This window comes from Gastrolobium bilobum, unplaced genomic scaffold (genome assembly GCF_033153095.1).
Source record: "Gastrolobium bilobum isolate Gb01-03AN ecotype WA unplaced genomic scaffold, APGP_CSIRO_Gbil_v1 utg7803, whole genome shotgun sequence".
Classification (NCBI taxonomy): domain Eukaryota; kingdom Viridiplantae; phylum Streptophyta; class Magnoliopsida; order Fabales; family Fabaceae; genus Gastrolobium; species Gastrolobium bilobum.
In genome coordinates, this window is record NW_026898482.1 from 222,184 (window position 1) to 239,044 (window position 16,861).

Genomic DNA, 16,861 nt, shown 5'->3' on the forward strand with positions numbered 1-16,861 from the left:
TGCCCTAATGCAGCAGAGAACATCTTCAGCACTTGATTGATAATAAAAGCTTGTTCAACAGTTGCCTCTGCACATAAGATGATGTCATCTGCAAAAAATAAATGGGATAGAGGGGAACCCTCTTATTCAGTATGACAGGCTTCCAAGCCTTAGAATCCACAGCTAGTTGAATTAAATGGGCTAGCCTCTCAACACACAACACAAAGAGGTATGGAGATAATGAGTCTCCTTGTCTAATACCTCTCTTGGGTTCAAAATCCCTAGTTAATCCCCCATTCCACAACAGATTCATTTTGCTGGTTGATATGCACTTACAAATGAGATTAGTGAGATTGTTGTTAATACCCATTTCTTCCAAAGTCTCCTTGATAAAACTCTAGCTAAGCCTATCATAAGCCTTCTCCAAATCCACAAATATATATAACTTTAACTTTTAAAATAAAGAATACATAAAAATTACTTTTTTTAAAAGGCGAAACAAACGAACTCTAGCATTAGCCAATGATAAAAGGAATGTGATTTTAATCATACTGTAATTTTTACACTGGTATCTTTATCTTTTTACATGGGTATTTGTTGGTACTGAAGATGTGGTGTTATATATTTATTGTTTGTTAATATATTCGATGGGCTTTTAAATGTTTATCGTAAAATAAAAGAAATCAAGAAATATCTAACAATTAATACTGATAATTAATAGTTTAATACCCATAAAAAAACAAGGATAATTGACAACTATCATATAGAATATACTAGTTATCTTATCCGTCCATGTCATATGTCATATAATACGTAGTTACTGCAGTGTTGTACTCAATATTATTACACTGATGGTTATTGATTCAGTCGAGATACTAATTAATTATTTAATCTCATGGCTCAGTAAATATATGTAAATTTATAATTTATATTAAAAAACTATAAATATATTTAAATACCTATAAAAATGATACAATTTTAAATATTTTAATATGAAAAATAATAAATTACACATCATTGTCCAACAAAAGATCAATACTTTGAAATCTATGATCATAATCTAGTTTGTGATTGTGATCCGATCTATGATGATAATCCAATTTATGATGATTATCTGATTGTTGATAATTATCCCAATTATGATGATTATCCATCTTATAATGAAAATCTAGTTTATAATGATAATTCAGTCTATAATAAATCTGATGGAGAAAAGTGGTCTGAATTCATCATTTGGTATCAGAGCACTAGTTTGCCTTCAACCAATGGCTGAACAGAATCGTGAAGGTCGACGACGGCAGAGTCACGAGGGTAGGGAACATGGATTCGTTCTTGAAGAATATATACAACTGCGTCAGATTGACCAGCGAGATATAGAAAATGAAGAGCTCGAAAGGCGGATCCAGAATTTGAAGCAACAACTTGAGCAAGCGTTGGACAAGAAAATCTAAGTTTTGAAAGGACTATGTGTGCGGGCACGAAGAAAGAGAATTCAAGATTTGGATCGACGACTCGTGCGGGTATGCATGACAATTCAAATTTTGAAGCAAACTCTTGTGGAGGTGTAAAGCATGGAAATTCAATATTTGGAGCGGCGACTTGCGTGGACAAAGTTGGGCATTCAATCCGAAGAAGGAATGGAATTAGATGACGCATCTAATGACGAGGAAGAGGACGTCAATCCCTTGGGGATTCTAAACCAGGGACAGAATTGGGAAGTACGACCTAAAAATCAGTCCACTTTTCAAGATATCGAGATGCAAATCAGCATTCCTGACTTTGAAGTCTATGATCATAATCCAGTTTGTGATGATGATCTGATCTACGATGATAAGCCAATTTATGATGATTATCCATCTTATAATGAAGATTCAATTTATGATGATAATCCAGTCTATAATAAATCTGATGGTGAATCAGATTATGAATATCTAATAAATGAATATTTATCATTTGAATTTTTGTCTAAAGAAATTTAGATTAGTGAAGATAAACAAGATTCGAGGACAAATTTTTTCCTAGCAGGGGAGAATGATGCATTTATAGTTGGCCCATTGTACATGGCCCAACCATTGATTCAAGAAACTCATAGTCAACTAGAATTGTGGCCTAATAAGTATGGTCCAATTGTTGAAAAAGGCAATGATTTGAAATATAACGAATTACAATCGAATCCAAGTCCCAGTAAGGCAGCAGATATGATTGTGATTTGTTTGGGAAGAAAAAGAAAGCAACATATTTGGCGTGATTTGAGATTAAATATTTGGGATGTATTTTGAATTATTTATTTGTAATTTTTTATTTATTTTTAGATGTTAATTACTGTTATATTTATTTTAGGAAGTTTTATTATTTTTAGAATTTTAGATTTAGAATTTTGAATCAATTTGTAATTAGACTATAAAATGGTGCTTATGACCCTTATTATAAGAGTTGAATATTATTATTTTGTTAATTGAAATTGAGAATCGGAGGGTTACTCTTTTGTTAAATTCTAACTTTCTGTTTAGCCACTTTTTCTATGCGCTTTCGGCATCATTAATAATGTCGAAGCAGTAACCTATTGGCTAAACAGAAAGAAGACCGAAACAAGAATTGCGAGAAAATACTATTTCTTTTTTCTTAGTTTTATTTAACCAAAAACAACCTAATAACAATAGGGTTCTCCAAGCCTTAAATAGGCAAAATTAAAATAACAAAAAAATAAATAACTATAATCATGCGTAATCAAAGGAGATAACGCACAATTAACGCACACTCAAACATATTCTAAAATAACAAAAAAGAAATAACTAGCAATTATTAAAATTCCCTGAATAAAGAAATAAATTATGGAAAAGCCCAATCCAAGCGAGACACCCAGGTGCATCATTCTCCCCTGCCAAAAGAAGATTCGTCCTCGAATCTAATGGATCTTCATGGTTACTCTCGCATGTTATGCCCTCTTCATCGTCATGATAAGGAGACAAGTCAGCAACATTGAAAGTACTAGAAATATTATATTCCCCAAGAAGTTCAATCTTGTAAGCATTGTTATTGATCTTTCCGAGCACCCTACCATTAGCTCTAGGTAGTTTAACAATCCTGCTAGCCAGAAAATGTTCCTTCCTAAGATGGATTCATACCATATCGCCTTCCTTGAAAATGACTTGATTTCTATGGTTGTCAGCTTGCTGTTTATATTTCACATTCTGTTTCTGAATATGATCATGAACATGTGAATGTAACTCCTTTTTCTCCTCAGTGCTCATCGTATATGTAGCTTTGTCGGGAATAAAATTTATCCTTGATTAAGAAATGGTAAAAAAAAAAAACCCCAAAATCATCATTTCTATATAATATACTCTTATAACAGGAAACAAGGACCAAGGAACTAGACAATTCTTGAATTGATTCACCGAAACAACGAAGTCTTACATTTGGTTCATAGAAGAGTAAAATACTCTATGTCTCTATCCAAAAAAGAGAGAAGAAAAGTAGAATACAGATACCAAAATCATCGAGAAAATAAAGAAAAGGTAAAGTAGGTTATATATCAAAACAAAAAAAGATAAAGTAAGTCAACCACACATAAACCTAACTATAGTTACAATCAGTAAAATAAATTAACTAACCAAGGTTACTACTGACTGTAGTTAGTACATAAACTAATTAAATAATAATAGGGGAAGGATATTGTGATAACCAAGTTGTATTACTACCAAGTGACTACCAATTAATCTCACCGTTAGATCGATTATGTTGATCCAACGGTTATATTTATTTCCATCTTTGTATGGTTATGATTTCTCATATTTAAAGTGAAAGCATTAAATATAGAAAATCATAACCATACAAGGTGAAAATAAATATAAAGTATTAAATTTGGGAAATCATGACCATACAAAGATGAAAATAAATATAACCGTTGAATCAACATAATCGATCTAACAGTGAGATTAATTGGTAGTCACTTGGTAGTAACACAACTTGGTTGTCACAATATTTTTTTTTTTTTTTTTGGATTACAAGGAAAACAGAAAAAATTTGTCACAATATCCTTCCTCATAATAATATCTCATAATAATATGCTCATTAAATACATCAATTTGAATTATGTATAAAATTTATTTTAAAACTAAGCTTCGTTAAGTAATTCAAATTGTATGACTTTTAACGTATACGCGACCTAATTTTTTTTTTAGTACCACGCGACCTAATTTTAAAATAGACACTTAACCTACGTTCAAAATCTGCCCTAATATTAAATTATGTATAAAGGCAGGTTTTATAAGAAAGTGAACAGTGATGGAAAAAAGTAATCTATTGTCTATTGAAATTAAATATTTATACAAGATTCGACTATTCGTCAGCCATAATTTGAAATTTCAATTGCCCAAAATATCGGCAACTGTTTTAATGAGATAAAAATAAGACTTCAAAAGTCTTAATATAATAAGTCAAATATGCTGACAATTTGTAGCATGCTGAGCTTTTTGGATAGGGAAATATAACCCCTGTGTTTTAGGAGGAGTGTAATTAGGGATGAAAGTGAGTTGGATTGGGTTGAGTTTTGTCTCAAAAAGTTCAAGTCTATGTCAAAAATTTTAATTTGGTCTGGCTCGAGCTTAGTACGAGTCTAACTGTTAGTCTTGCTCATTTATAAAAAAACAAATGGCCTGACTTGACCTGTTAGCCTGTTTATTTTTAACTTTCAAGCAGAACCATGCATCTATGTAGCACCGATACGACACGCGACACGTGACACAACACGACATGACACTCCGACACGCAGTGGCGGACCCAGAAAATTATATGAAGAAGGGTGAAAATTTTAACAAATCCAACTTATAGAATTTTAAATAAAATATAATTTAACAAGTATACTAAATTGATGAATTTAACATACATTATTTCATTGCCATGTGCTATGTCAACAATAAAAAGTAGGAGAATCAATTTCTTAAACCAAAAAACATGTACAGCGATCTCAAGAGATGCACCCATTAAATAATTTTAATAACAAATATAATCACATAACTAAAATAAATCCAAAAAGAGGAGGAAGCTCGTAGAACCCAAATTAGGCAAGCACCTAAAACTAACATCATAAAGTTCCATAATGCCCACAGCACTACAGACCCATCTACTTCAATTATCAAGCACCATAAAGCTAAACAAATAAATTCCAAAAATTATTGCAAACTATAATTATTTTATACCCATTTTTTTCTTTCACTTTCTGTTGGTTTTTGAGCATTCGAACAACATGAAACTACAAAAAGATCACAACTTTACAAAGAAAAAGTGAAAATACTCACAACAAGAAAATGGGTATCAAGCTTCTTTCTCATGCTAACAGATTTTGGGTATCAAATGAATCAAAAGAAGGAGACTCAGAAAATGAAATCAAAAGCTTTGAACAAAAACACTGTACCGATCATCAACAAGGTGAAATCAATTCAACTCATTTCAGATCCAAACGACACACAATGCTAATTTTGTTAAAGTAACCCACCAGTTATGAAAAATAAAATATACTACGTATTTTTTTTGGAGATGTAGACATTTTTTCAGATTTTAGAGGGGGGCGGCTGCCTATGCACGCCCCCCATGTAGGTCCGTCTTTGCCGACACGTCAATTCTAAAAAATTATGGATTTTGACACGTTGGGACACGTTTTAATATTAAATAATATTTTTAATTTATATAGTGTATATTTTATTTAATATTTAATAATTTAACAAAAAATGAAACTAAATTAATAATACCCATCAACACGTTATAAAGATGGAAGCTTTAATAAAAAAATAAGAACCGGGATGAGAAAGAGATATAATATCAGATAGAGAGATCAAATCATATTAGAGAGAGATCAGAGAGAAGGAGATACAACAAGAGCGTGATAGGAATGGTCAACGTATCGGAAAAAGTTGACCGCGTGTCGGAGCGTGTCGGACACGACTCTCCCTGTTTTTACAAGTGTCCGTGCTTCCTTGCCATGCATCAACTTCGCAAAAAACCTCAAATTTTGTTGCTAAAACAAAAATCAAAATTTTAACTTCCAAACAGAACTATGAATCACAATAAAACTTATCTCAATCTGCATTTAAATCATTGTCAAAAGTCAAATGTCTAAACTAAATAACATATATTTCATCAGATCCAAGAAACAAATCTATACTATGGAAATTAAAATAACTACATAAATTCAACAAACACATCATGATGCTTGTAGTAGCCAAAAAAATTTCTTCACTTTCTCTCCCCTACAAATATAATTCCAAGATTACATAAGTTGGCAAACAATTTGTAAATGTAGAAAACAAAAAACAAGAATAAAGAATAGAAACAAAAAAAATAAGATTAAGAAACAAAAAATCTTTTAATAGATTCATATAGGCAATCTCACATATTGAGATGTTGGTTCCTCCTATATAAAAAATAAAGCTAAATTTCTATTAAAATTTAATCGAATATAATTAAATTATAAAATAATTTCAATTGATTAAATTTATACCTTTTTTTCTTCAAGTCATACCTATTACGTAGCCAATCTCTGTCCTATATTAATGCTTGGATGGTATCTTCAGCCAAGTTAGAACTGTAGGCATCAATAATGTTGATTTTTATAGTATTGTAGAGATTGGTACAGATCTTATGCAACTCTCAAAGCATATTGGTGAGGGAACGAACCTAGGTCCTTCCACCACCTACTTAACTCTCATGTACCAATTGAACTTCACCATTTGGTAATACTATGAATAATATTATTTTATTTAATTTAAAATAAATAATATGATATAGGTCAACCTGTAGGCTTATAGGCCCGACATGTAAAAAGAAAAAACTATCACCTACTTTCTAAATAGCCTACTTTAAAAGTCTGGATATGTTCTATTTGACTATATGTAATAGGATAAGATCGCCTGATATAGACTAAATCGTAGGCCCCTGTAGGCCGGCCCAACCTACTTTTACCCCTAAGTGTAATGAATTAATATTAAGTATCATGGGTAGTATATAATTGTAATTATAAAAGTTGTTTTTTTCCTCAAAAATTGTCAACTAATATGACAGAGAAAAAAAATTAACTTTAATATTATAAGTATATATTACAAATTACATGATGTTACTTGATTGCATGAAAAATTTCTTCTCTTGAAATTGGAGCCTTTTGGATATATTGTGTTAAAATTCAAACAAACCATCTATTTTGCTGTCGTCACTAGCGTCATGATTATAAATATAGTTACTGTATACATCAATATAGTTACGCATAAAATGAATATTATAGCAATATTCCACTTATGTATAACATTATTTAAACAAACCATCTATGTATAACATTATTGGGCAAAAAAATTTATTTATTGTAATTTAATTAAATAATTACGCATTTATTACAATTTGAGGAGTATTTACAGATCTATTGTACAATGTGACACTTTTTTTGGGCGTCACATGTGACGCCTCATTTAGGCGTCTTTCACCAAGGGAAGACGCCTCAATAAGGCGTCTCTCATGAGGTGTTGACACGTGTCATTTCTCTTTCAAAAAAAAATATTTAATCATAAAACTTCTGAAGGCCATAACTTTTGACTCGGGTATCCAATTCAGGTAATTCTTTTTTGATTCCACATAACTTTTCGAGATCTACGTAATGACATCTCATTTGATATATTTTATTTCTCACAAACATAATTTAAATTTGCAAGAATGATACTATACGAGCGTTTAAACCTAAAAGTCTCTTAGTTCTTTCCGAATCAACACCAAACACACCAAAACCAAGTGTTTGAAAAAAAATCGTGTACAACGTTATTGAACCGAAATTCGTATTGTGTATCGTTTGGTTGATTTTTCGTATCTTGAATCATACGGTATCATAAGTTACCTCCTTCTATTTTATGACTTTTTTCTTTAAAGCCATTTAAATTATAGCTTCTGAATGGTTTTCAAAAATAAAATCCTTCTTACTTAGATATTTATAATATTTATTTAATTATTTTTTTATTATACAGATTTTTCAAATTGATTTTTGAGTTTAAGTCACAAATCAAATCTTTATTTTGTTTTTCTTATTAATGATAATTTTTTAGATTTTTTTAAATTTAAATCACAAAAAATTTTATTTATTTTTATATTAAAAATTAAAAAATGTGATTTTTTTTTAAATTTAAATCACAAAATAAATCTTTATTTTTTTATATTAAATCACAAATCTAGTACTCAGAGGCTTGTGGATTTAAACTCTCTTATAATACCATTCTTGCAAATTTAAATTATGTTTGTGAGAAATAAAATATATCAAATGAGATGTCATTGCGTAGATCTCGAAAAGTTATGTGGAATCAAAAAAGAATTACCTGAATTGGATTTTTTTTTATATTAAATCACAAATCTAGTACTAAGAGGCTTGTGGATTTAAACGCTCTTATAATACCATTCTTGCAAATTTAAATTATGTTTGAGAGAAATAAAATATATCAAATGAGATGTCATTGCGTAGATCTCGAAAAGTTATGTGGAATCAAAAAAAGAATTACCTGAATTGGATTATTTTTTTTATATTAAATCACAAATCTAGTACTGAGAGGATTGTGGATTTAAACGCTCTTATAATACCATTCTTGCAAATTTAAATTATGTTTGTGAGAAGTAAAATATATCAAATGAGATGTCATTACATAGATCTCGAAAAGTTATGTGGAATCAAAAAAAGAATTACCTGAATTGGATACCCGAGTCAAAAGTTATGGCCTTCAGAAGTTTTATGATTAAATTATTATTTTTTTTGGAGAGAGAAATGACACGTGTCAACACCTCATAAGAGACGCCCCATTGGGGCGTCTTCCCTTGGTGAGAGACGCCTAAATGAGGCGTCACATGTGACGCCCAAAAAAGACGTCACATTGTGCAATAGATCCGTAATTATTTCCAAAACTGCAATAAATATGTAATTATTTAATTAAATTACAATAAATAAATTTTTTTTGCCAACATTATTGTCTTACGAAGATGATAGCGACAATTAAAGTGGGTATGCATTATTTAAAAAATTATATTTTTCTTATGTTATATAAAAAAAATAAAATTTTTACACATATAAAAAGGAGAATATTTTATTTTTATTTTTTTCTCTTTCTTTTATCTGTGAGTTCTATTTATAATTTTATATTTACAACATAAAAATTCTTTTCCTACAATATAATATAAGAAAATTATTTTCTTTATTTAAATGAAGACAGTAAAAATCGAATTTTAGATTTCTCTCATAAGTTTAAGTGAAAACACTGAATTCTTACATTTTATTTTTATTTAACGTTTTGTAAAAACAAATCTCACAAAAAAAAAAAAAAAAAACCTACCTAGCTAGTTAATATCATGGACTGGTTCAATTCTTCGCATCGGGTATAAACCATTGTCCTCGTAGATTCAAGATTCTATAAATAAGAACCAGCACCTCAGCAAAATATATAGACACTTGAGAGTAAAGAGTTGAGTCTCCCCTTAATGCCATGGAAGCTCAACTTCCCTTCGTTGTTATTCCATTCTTTCTTTTCTTGCTTTTCCATTGGCTTGCAAAATATTACAAGCCAAAGTCAAGTCTCGCTCACAAACTGCCCCCAGGCCCAACGAAGTTACCTCTCATTGGTAACCTGCATCAACTAGCACTTGCAGGTTCACTTCCACATCATGCTCTCCGAAAACTTTCCCATAAATATGGACCTCTTATGCACCTACAACTTGGTGAAATTCCTTTAGTGGTTGTATCCTCCCCCAGGTTGGCCAAGGAGATTATGAAAACCCATGATATTGCTTTTGTGAATAGGCCGCAACTTCTTGCTCCTCAAATTTTGGCCTATGGATCAACGGATATTGCTTTTGCTCCATATGGTGATTACTGGAGACAAATGAGGAAAATATGTACGATGGAGCTTCTAAGTGCCAAGAGGGTTCAGTCTTTCTCTTATGTTAGAGAAGATGAGACAGCAAAATTCATACAATCAATTCGGTCATCCGCAGGCTCAACAATCAATCTTACTAGTAGAATTTTCTCGTTGGTAAGTTCTTCTGTTTCAAGGGCAGCCTTTGGTAACAAATCTAAGGACCAAGATGAGTTTGTATCTTTGGTCAGAGAATCAATAGCACTGAATGGAGGATTTGAATTGAATGATTTGTTTCCTTCAATGAAACCTCTACATATACTAACTGGGTTGAAGCCCAAATTGGAGAAGATTCACAAGCGAGCAGACCAAATCTTAGAAAACATTGTCACAATGCATCAAGAAAAGCAAGCAAGAGCAAAAGAAGTCAAGGGTGATGCAAAGCAGGAAGATCTTGTTGATGTTCTTTTGAGAATCCAACAAAGTTGCAGCCTTGAGATCCAAATAACAACCAGAAACATCAAAGCTGTAATTTGGGTCAGTAAACATGCCACAAAGCTCTTTTTTATTTTATTTTTTTATTTTTTTCAATTGTAGCTGAAACTGGTCTAACTATTCCTCTTTAATTTCCTACAAATTTTCCCTTTAACCACATCACAAAATTAAGGGCAGAACTATTCGCACCCCACGTAAATATTTCTTAAAAAAAAAAACACCTCTTAATATGTCCACAAGCAACAACTGTTAATACACGTTGACAACTTCTGAGATGTCCGGATATATAGTATTTAAACTAATCATATAGTTACAACATTTGAAAATTTACTATCATCTAATATCATGAGTTGCTGATGATTTTAATAAACAAACCCATGTATTATTTGATACGGGTAAGGATTCGTTTATAAATTTTTTTTAAATTTTTTTAAAAATTACACTATGTATTCTCGGAATTAGATAGTGTAACTTGTAAATAAAAAATTTGTAAATATAACCCTCTCCATTTAATATTAGGTAAACTTATTTGATAGTTGTTTAACTTGAAATTATATCAATTGTTAATCCAGGACGTTTTCGCCGCTGGAACTGATACTTCATCAACAACAATAGAGTGGGCTATGTCAGAAATGATGAAAAACCCGAGAGTGAGGGAGAAGGCACAAGCTGAATTAAGACAAGCATTCAGAGGAAAGGACACAATCATTGAAACTGATCTAGAGGAACTTAGTTACTTAAAGTCAGTGATCAAAGAGACATTGAGGTTACACCCACCTTCTCCTTTGTTGATCCCAAGAGAATGCACAGAATTTACCAACATTGAAGGGTATGACATACCGGTAAAGACTAAAGTCATGATAAACGCATGGGCACTTGGAAGAGATCCCGGATATTGGTCTAATGCTGATAAGTTTATGCCAGAGAGGTTCGATGGCAGTTCCATTGATTTCAAAGGGAATAACTTTGAGTATATTCCATTTGGGGCAGGAAGGAGAATGTGCCCTGGCATGTCGTTTGGTTTAGCTAGCGTTGTGCTTCCTCTGGCTCTCTTACTCTATCACTTTAACTGGGAACTCCCAAATCGGATGAAATCTGAGGATTTTGATATGACTGAACACTTTGGAATGGCGGTTGGAAGGGAAAGCGGGTTGTGTTTGATTCCTACTGTTTATGATCTCTAACTTCACCATGCTCATATATAGTATCCGTTGATATCGACCGCACATTTTGGGGAGTCATGTTTCATGTAATTTATAAATAAAATTAAGCCTCACAATAATCATCGTATGTACTCTTTAAGAAATATAAATAAATGCTAAATTCTCCCTTTGTTAAAAATCTGTGTGTATTATAGCCTATGAAGCACGACACTTCAAAAATTCTGACGTGTCGTGTCCGACACTTCCCGACACTCTCGGACACTTCCCGACACTCTTCGACACTCCAACACGTGTTATAAAAATTTAAAAAAAGGTTCAAATGTTACGTTGCGTTGAAATTTTAGTTTCAATTATTAGATTCGTTGAATTACGATTACCATTTTATTGAGTTTAATATAAATATTTGGGATATTTTATGTTTCTTTTCAAAATTTATGAATAATATAAGTTTAGATTTATTTTTTTTGTTAAATTATTAAATATTACATACAATATATATTACATAAATTAAAATTTTTATGTAATATCAAAACGTCTCCTAACGTGTCGAAATCTTACATTTTTTAGAATTAACGTGTCGGAGTGTCGTGTCGTATCGTGTCACGTGTCTCGTGTCCGTATCGGTGCTACATAGATTATAGCCACAAGTAATTGAAAGCAATTTTATTTTTCTCAACCCAGCATTACCAAGCATACCTAAATAAGGACTGAAACACAAAAGAAAGAGATATGCGCATAGATTACTGAGAATTGAAAAACAAGCATTATCTTCGAGGTTGGTAATATTTTCTCGCCAAAATTTGGATTGTTAGATTTCCAAAAATAAAATAAAAAATCTAACCATCGAATTTTTTTTTATATCACATTTTATTTTATTACTTGAGTTACAATTTTTTTTTTTTTTTTTTACAATGAGGACTCGTGAAGTAATGTTATTAAATTTGAGTACTTGACTCAGCTGGGTTGATCCAAAAACTAGTGAACCAGTGACCTAATGGATTGGCCATGCAATAAACCCATTGACAATCGATTTAACCCTGTAGGTTTTTGTCAAAACCGGTGACCCTATCAATTTTTGTTAACCCGATTGGGTCATGCATACTTTTATTTAAAAAAAATTAAAGCAAAATAATGTCATTTTTTAATCAACAACCAAATATAAAATCTCTAAGTTGCAATGCACCATTTTCAATTCACATACACATAAGAATCACACAAAAAACAAAGCACTATTAAACATTTAAAGTTAACAAAAAATGAAAATGAAATGAAAATAAAAATCATATGTAATTTGGATCGAAATTTGAAAGTGTAGAAGACAAGGGCGAGAGCTAATTTTAAATTTGAAAAGTGATATTAATTTTGTTTTTTTAAGTGACCCTATGGATATTTTTTATTTTTTATTTTGTACTTAGAGATAGCCTAAATTCGAAAAAATAAAACATAAAGATACAAAAGTTCTATAGTCATTAAAAACAAGTAAATTTCCATCCAGTAAACTGATCATTTGAGGAGGAGGCTGAAGATGACAACATCCTTCAAATACCAAGGTCTTATTTCTCAAACCAATCCTTACATTTGTTGCCATATATAATTTTAGATAATTTTGGATAGAAATAATTATGTATTTTTGTTAGACAACATAGAAGTTACTATAAAAGAATTTGATTATAGAATATAAATTTGTATATATTTATCCAGGTCATCCGATTTAATCAGCAATCCACTGGTTGAACCAGTGACCAATATATTAACAAGATAACCCGATCGAATCGATGACCGATTCAAGTTTAATAAGATTGCCTTGAAGTTGATTTATAGCTGTCAAGAACCTGATTCCTATTTTCGTTTGAAATATAAAAATTAAACATTTTATTATAAGAATGAAGAAGGTAGGAATCAAATTTAGATTCCTTAAATAGTAGAAGCATTGATTCCATGTAAAGCATCATGTTTTATAGGATTGGATTGGCTCATGTTAGTAAACTAATTTTGATAGCTTAAATAGGGTAAAAAAAGAAGGAAACTAACAAATAAACTTAACATTTTGAAGTATGGGATACCCTTGAAACTTCTATGCATGAAAATGGTAATTTAAGTATTTTATGTTAAAAATTTAAATGAGTGTAATATGACTATTGTATTAATGCACCACTTGTGTCATTCCTCCATGAGTCCATCAGTTGTATCTCCTTGAACAAATGGTTTCTCCATACGTTTGGTTTATGACTTTATTTAATGGTGGGAAATACAATAGTCAAAACATTAAAATGGTAATTTAGTCAAATATAATCATATTTTTTAACATTAAAGACTTTTTAGTTTTAGGTTCCTCGGATTTTCTTGCTAAAAAATTATTATTTGTCGGTCACATAGGCCTAGTTTACTGTGCTAGCCTCTAAGGCCCATTAAAGTGTATAATATAGGAGTGGATCCTTTTATGTAAAAAAATGTCACGTGATCATATTATTTGTATAATTTTTAAATAAGTGATTGTGATCAAATAATATTCATTTTTCACATGAAAAAATTCACTCCCGTATGATATTAAAGAGGTTATATCTCTGAGATAAATGTTATCTCATCACATTGAATTCCACTCCCCTACACTTGTACCAAGTGAGGACACTTGCACCAAGTGAGGACACTTGCACCAAGTGAGGACACTTGCCTCATACCTAACGAGACCCACAAGGGCAGAAACGATAATGACTATCTTATTCATCATTGAAAAATCTTCTGTGTAGACCTTATCCCTTCCAGTAACAGAAGAAGCAACGCCTCTAATCTTTGGCGTGGCATTGAGAAAGTTTGGCCAAAAATCCAGGAAAGGCCCTAGAGTGCAATTGGGTGATGGTAATAATACCAGATTCTGGCTTGACAAGAGGATTCTTGATATGGATAAGTTGGCTATGTAGCTATCTCGCAGGTTAAGGAGGTGGACCTATCAAGAAAGGTGAGAGAGTTTGTCACCCTTGATGGGTCATGGAATTGACCCTTATTCCAGAATTTAACCCTCATTGCTGCAATTTTCCCTCCTATTCTAGGAGAAGGGCACGATAGAGTTATTAGGGATTTGACAAATGATGGAGTCTTTTTTGTGAGATCCGCTTATCAAGCCATTTGTCCAACCAATCTTAACCCTATCCTTCGTAAATGGTCTTTGGCTTAGGATTTGGATGGACTCCAAATGATAAAAATGTTCCTTTGGCTCCTTACTAGGGAAAACCTGTTGACCTATTTTGAAAGACATAGAATACACTGTTAGAATTTGGTATCTACACACAGATGCAAGTGACAACCACACAAGTATATCTATGAAGAACTTTCTGTTGTCAAATCTATTCTCCAAATTGTGCATTACATCAAGCCCATTAATAGGCAAAACAAAAAACGGAAAGTACAAATGAAGAGACTCTACTAATGAAGAGACTCATTACAAGGCTAATCAAGAGTCTCATAAACCCTCATAACATCACTAACTACTCATAACTCACCAAGAGACATGACTCTTCAATATTTTAATTAACACATGAAACTAAAAGGACACTTCAACATTAAATAACGACTGACTCTTAAAACTCCTAAATAAATATAAAACTCATGACTCATAAACTATCCAAATTTAAAACTCATTAAAATAACATTTAACGTTTACTTAACAAAACTCCCCCGTAAACTTAAATGCTTCTTCCATCTTTCATGCCAATCATTCTTTTGCAGTTTTCCAGTAGTAACGTCGGCAATGGTTTTGTGAAAATATCTCTGACTTGGTCTTGACTTTCCACATGTAATAACTCCACATTTTCTTCCTTTACTTGATCCCGGATGAAGTGAAAACGGACGTCAATATGCTTGCTTCTTTCATGATTCACCGGGTTCTTGGCTAACTCTATAGCCGACTTGTTATCAATACGGATCTCGGTTGGGCCAACTTGTTTCTCCTGCAGCTTGCTTAGTAAGTTCCTGAGCCATACTGCGTGACAAACACACCAAGACGCAGCTACATATTCAGCTTCATAGGTCGACAAAGTCACAATGGGTTGTTTCTTCGAGATCCAAGTGAACGTCGTGTTGCCCATGAAGAATACATATCCCGACGTACTTTTCCGATCGTCTACATCTCCACACCAGTCACTATCAGTGTACCCAATTAACTTATAATTTTCGGACCTCGAGTAGTGAAGTCCCAATGAAGCTGTCCCTTGTATATACCTCAAGATTCTTTTTGCCGCCTTCCAGTGTGAATAACTCGGCTCCTCCATGAACCGACTTACAATCCCAACACTCAGTGAGAGATCTGGTCTTGTGCATGTCAGATAACGAAGACATCTTACCAAACTTCGGTAGTTGCTTGCGTCAACTCGATCTCCACCATCATACTTTGAGAGTTTTGAACCGGGTTCCATAGGGGTTGAACTCGGGTTGCAATCTGTCATCTTAAATCTTTTGAGAATCTCCTTTACATATGCCTCCTGAGAGACAAAAATACCCAAGTTGTCTTGTCTGACTTCCAGACCAAGAAAATATATTATAAGAACCTGCACCGTTAATTAAGGAATTTAATTAATTAATTATGAGAAAATAGGAAATGATTCTATAATTGACCCTAATAATTGTTATGAGGCTCTAATAATTATGGTAAGTGATTAAGAATGCTGAAAGTCGCTTTTCGGAAGAAAAGTGCAGATACCGGTTCTGCTAGTCGGTATAAATGCGTACCGAAAAAATATCCCGGAAAATTATAATAAGTGCATGATAATTACTAGAATAATATATAGGACTTGTAAAACGAGTTTCAAGTCCAAATAATGAGAACTGGTGCCAGAATCTGATACTGGCTATGAAAAGCGCGTACCAAAAAGGTGCTCAGAAAAATATAAGAAAAATATGATAAATCTTGTAAAATTGAGTAGGTTAAGAATCCTAAGTTTGGGATTAAAATGTTAAGCGTAGCAATTAAAGCTAATACTGCGTGTTTTATGCTTATGTGGCTATATAAGTGATGGGCACATGATCCTAGGTCAAATTTCACATTTCCCTACGTGACCTTTGGTGCCTCCATTTCTGAGCTTGGCTCTCCTTAGCTTGTCACCTCCTTTTTCTTGAAGAAAAAGCCCAAGTAATCACCTTTCTCCATTCTTGATCCTTCTAAACACCTTAACCTTGTGAGTTTGAGTCTTCTGAAGGTGTGGGAAGGGTGTTTCTTTTCTGAGTTTTCCTCTTTGAGTGTTGTGTAAGGGCTGACTTGCTAGTTGAGGTTGTGGGAGCTTGGTGCTTGCTTTGTGAGGTTCTTGTAGTGACCTTTGAGGAGAAAGAACCCATCTTGTTAGTTCATTTTCGTTTCTTGAAGAA

The 16,861-nt window shown here is 32.3% G+C and overlaps 1 protein-coding gene across 1 annotated transcript; it reads left to right on the top strand.

Moving 5' to 3' along the window:
* Positions 1-9,479: 9,479 nt before the first annotated feature.
* On the top strand, positions 9,480-11,527 carry LOC133316722 (cytochrome P450 71D8-like). The gene is made up of 2 exons (XM_061518504.1): positions 9,480-10,385; positions 10,916-11,527. Exons 1-2 carry the CDS (start codon positions 9,480-9,482, stop codon positions 11,525-11,527), a joined length of 1,518 nt encoding a protein of 505 aa, XP_061374488.1.
* Positions 11,528-16,861: the final 5,334 nt, after the last annotated feature.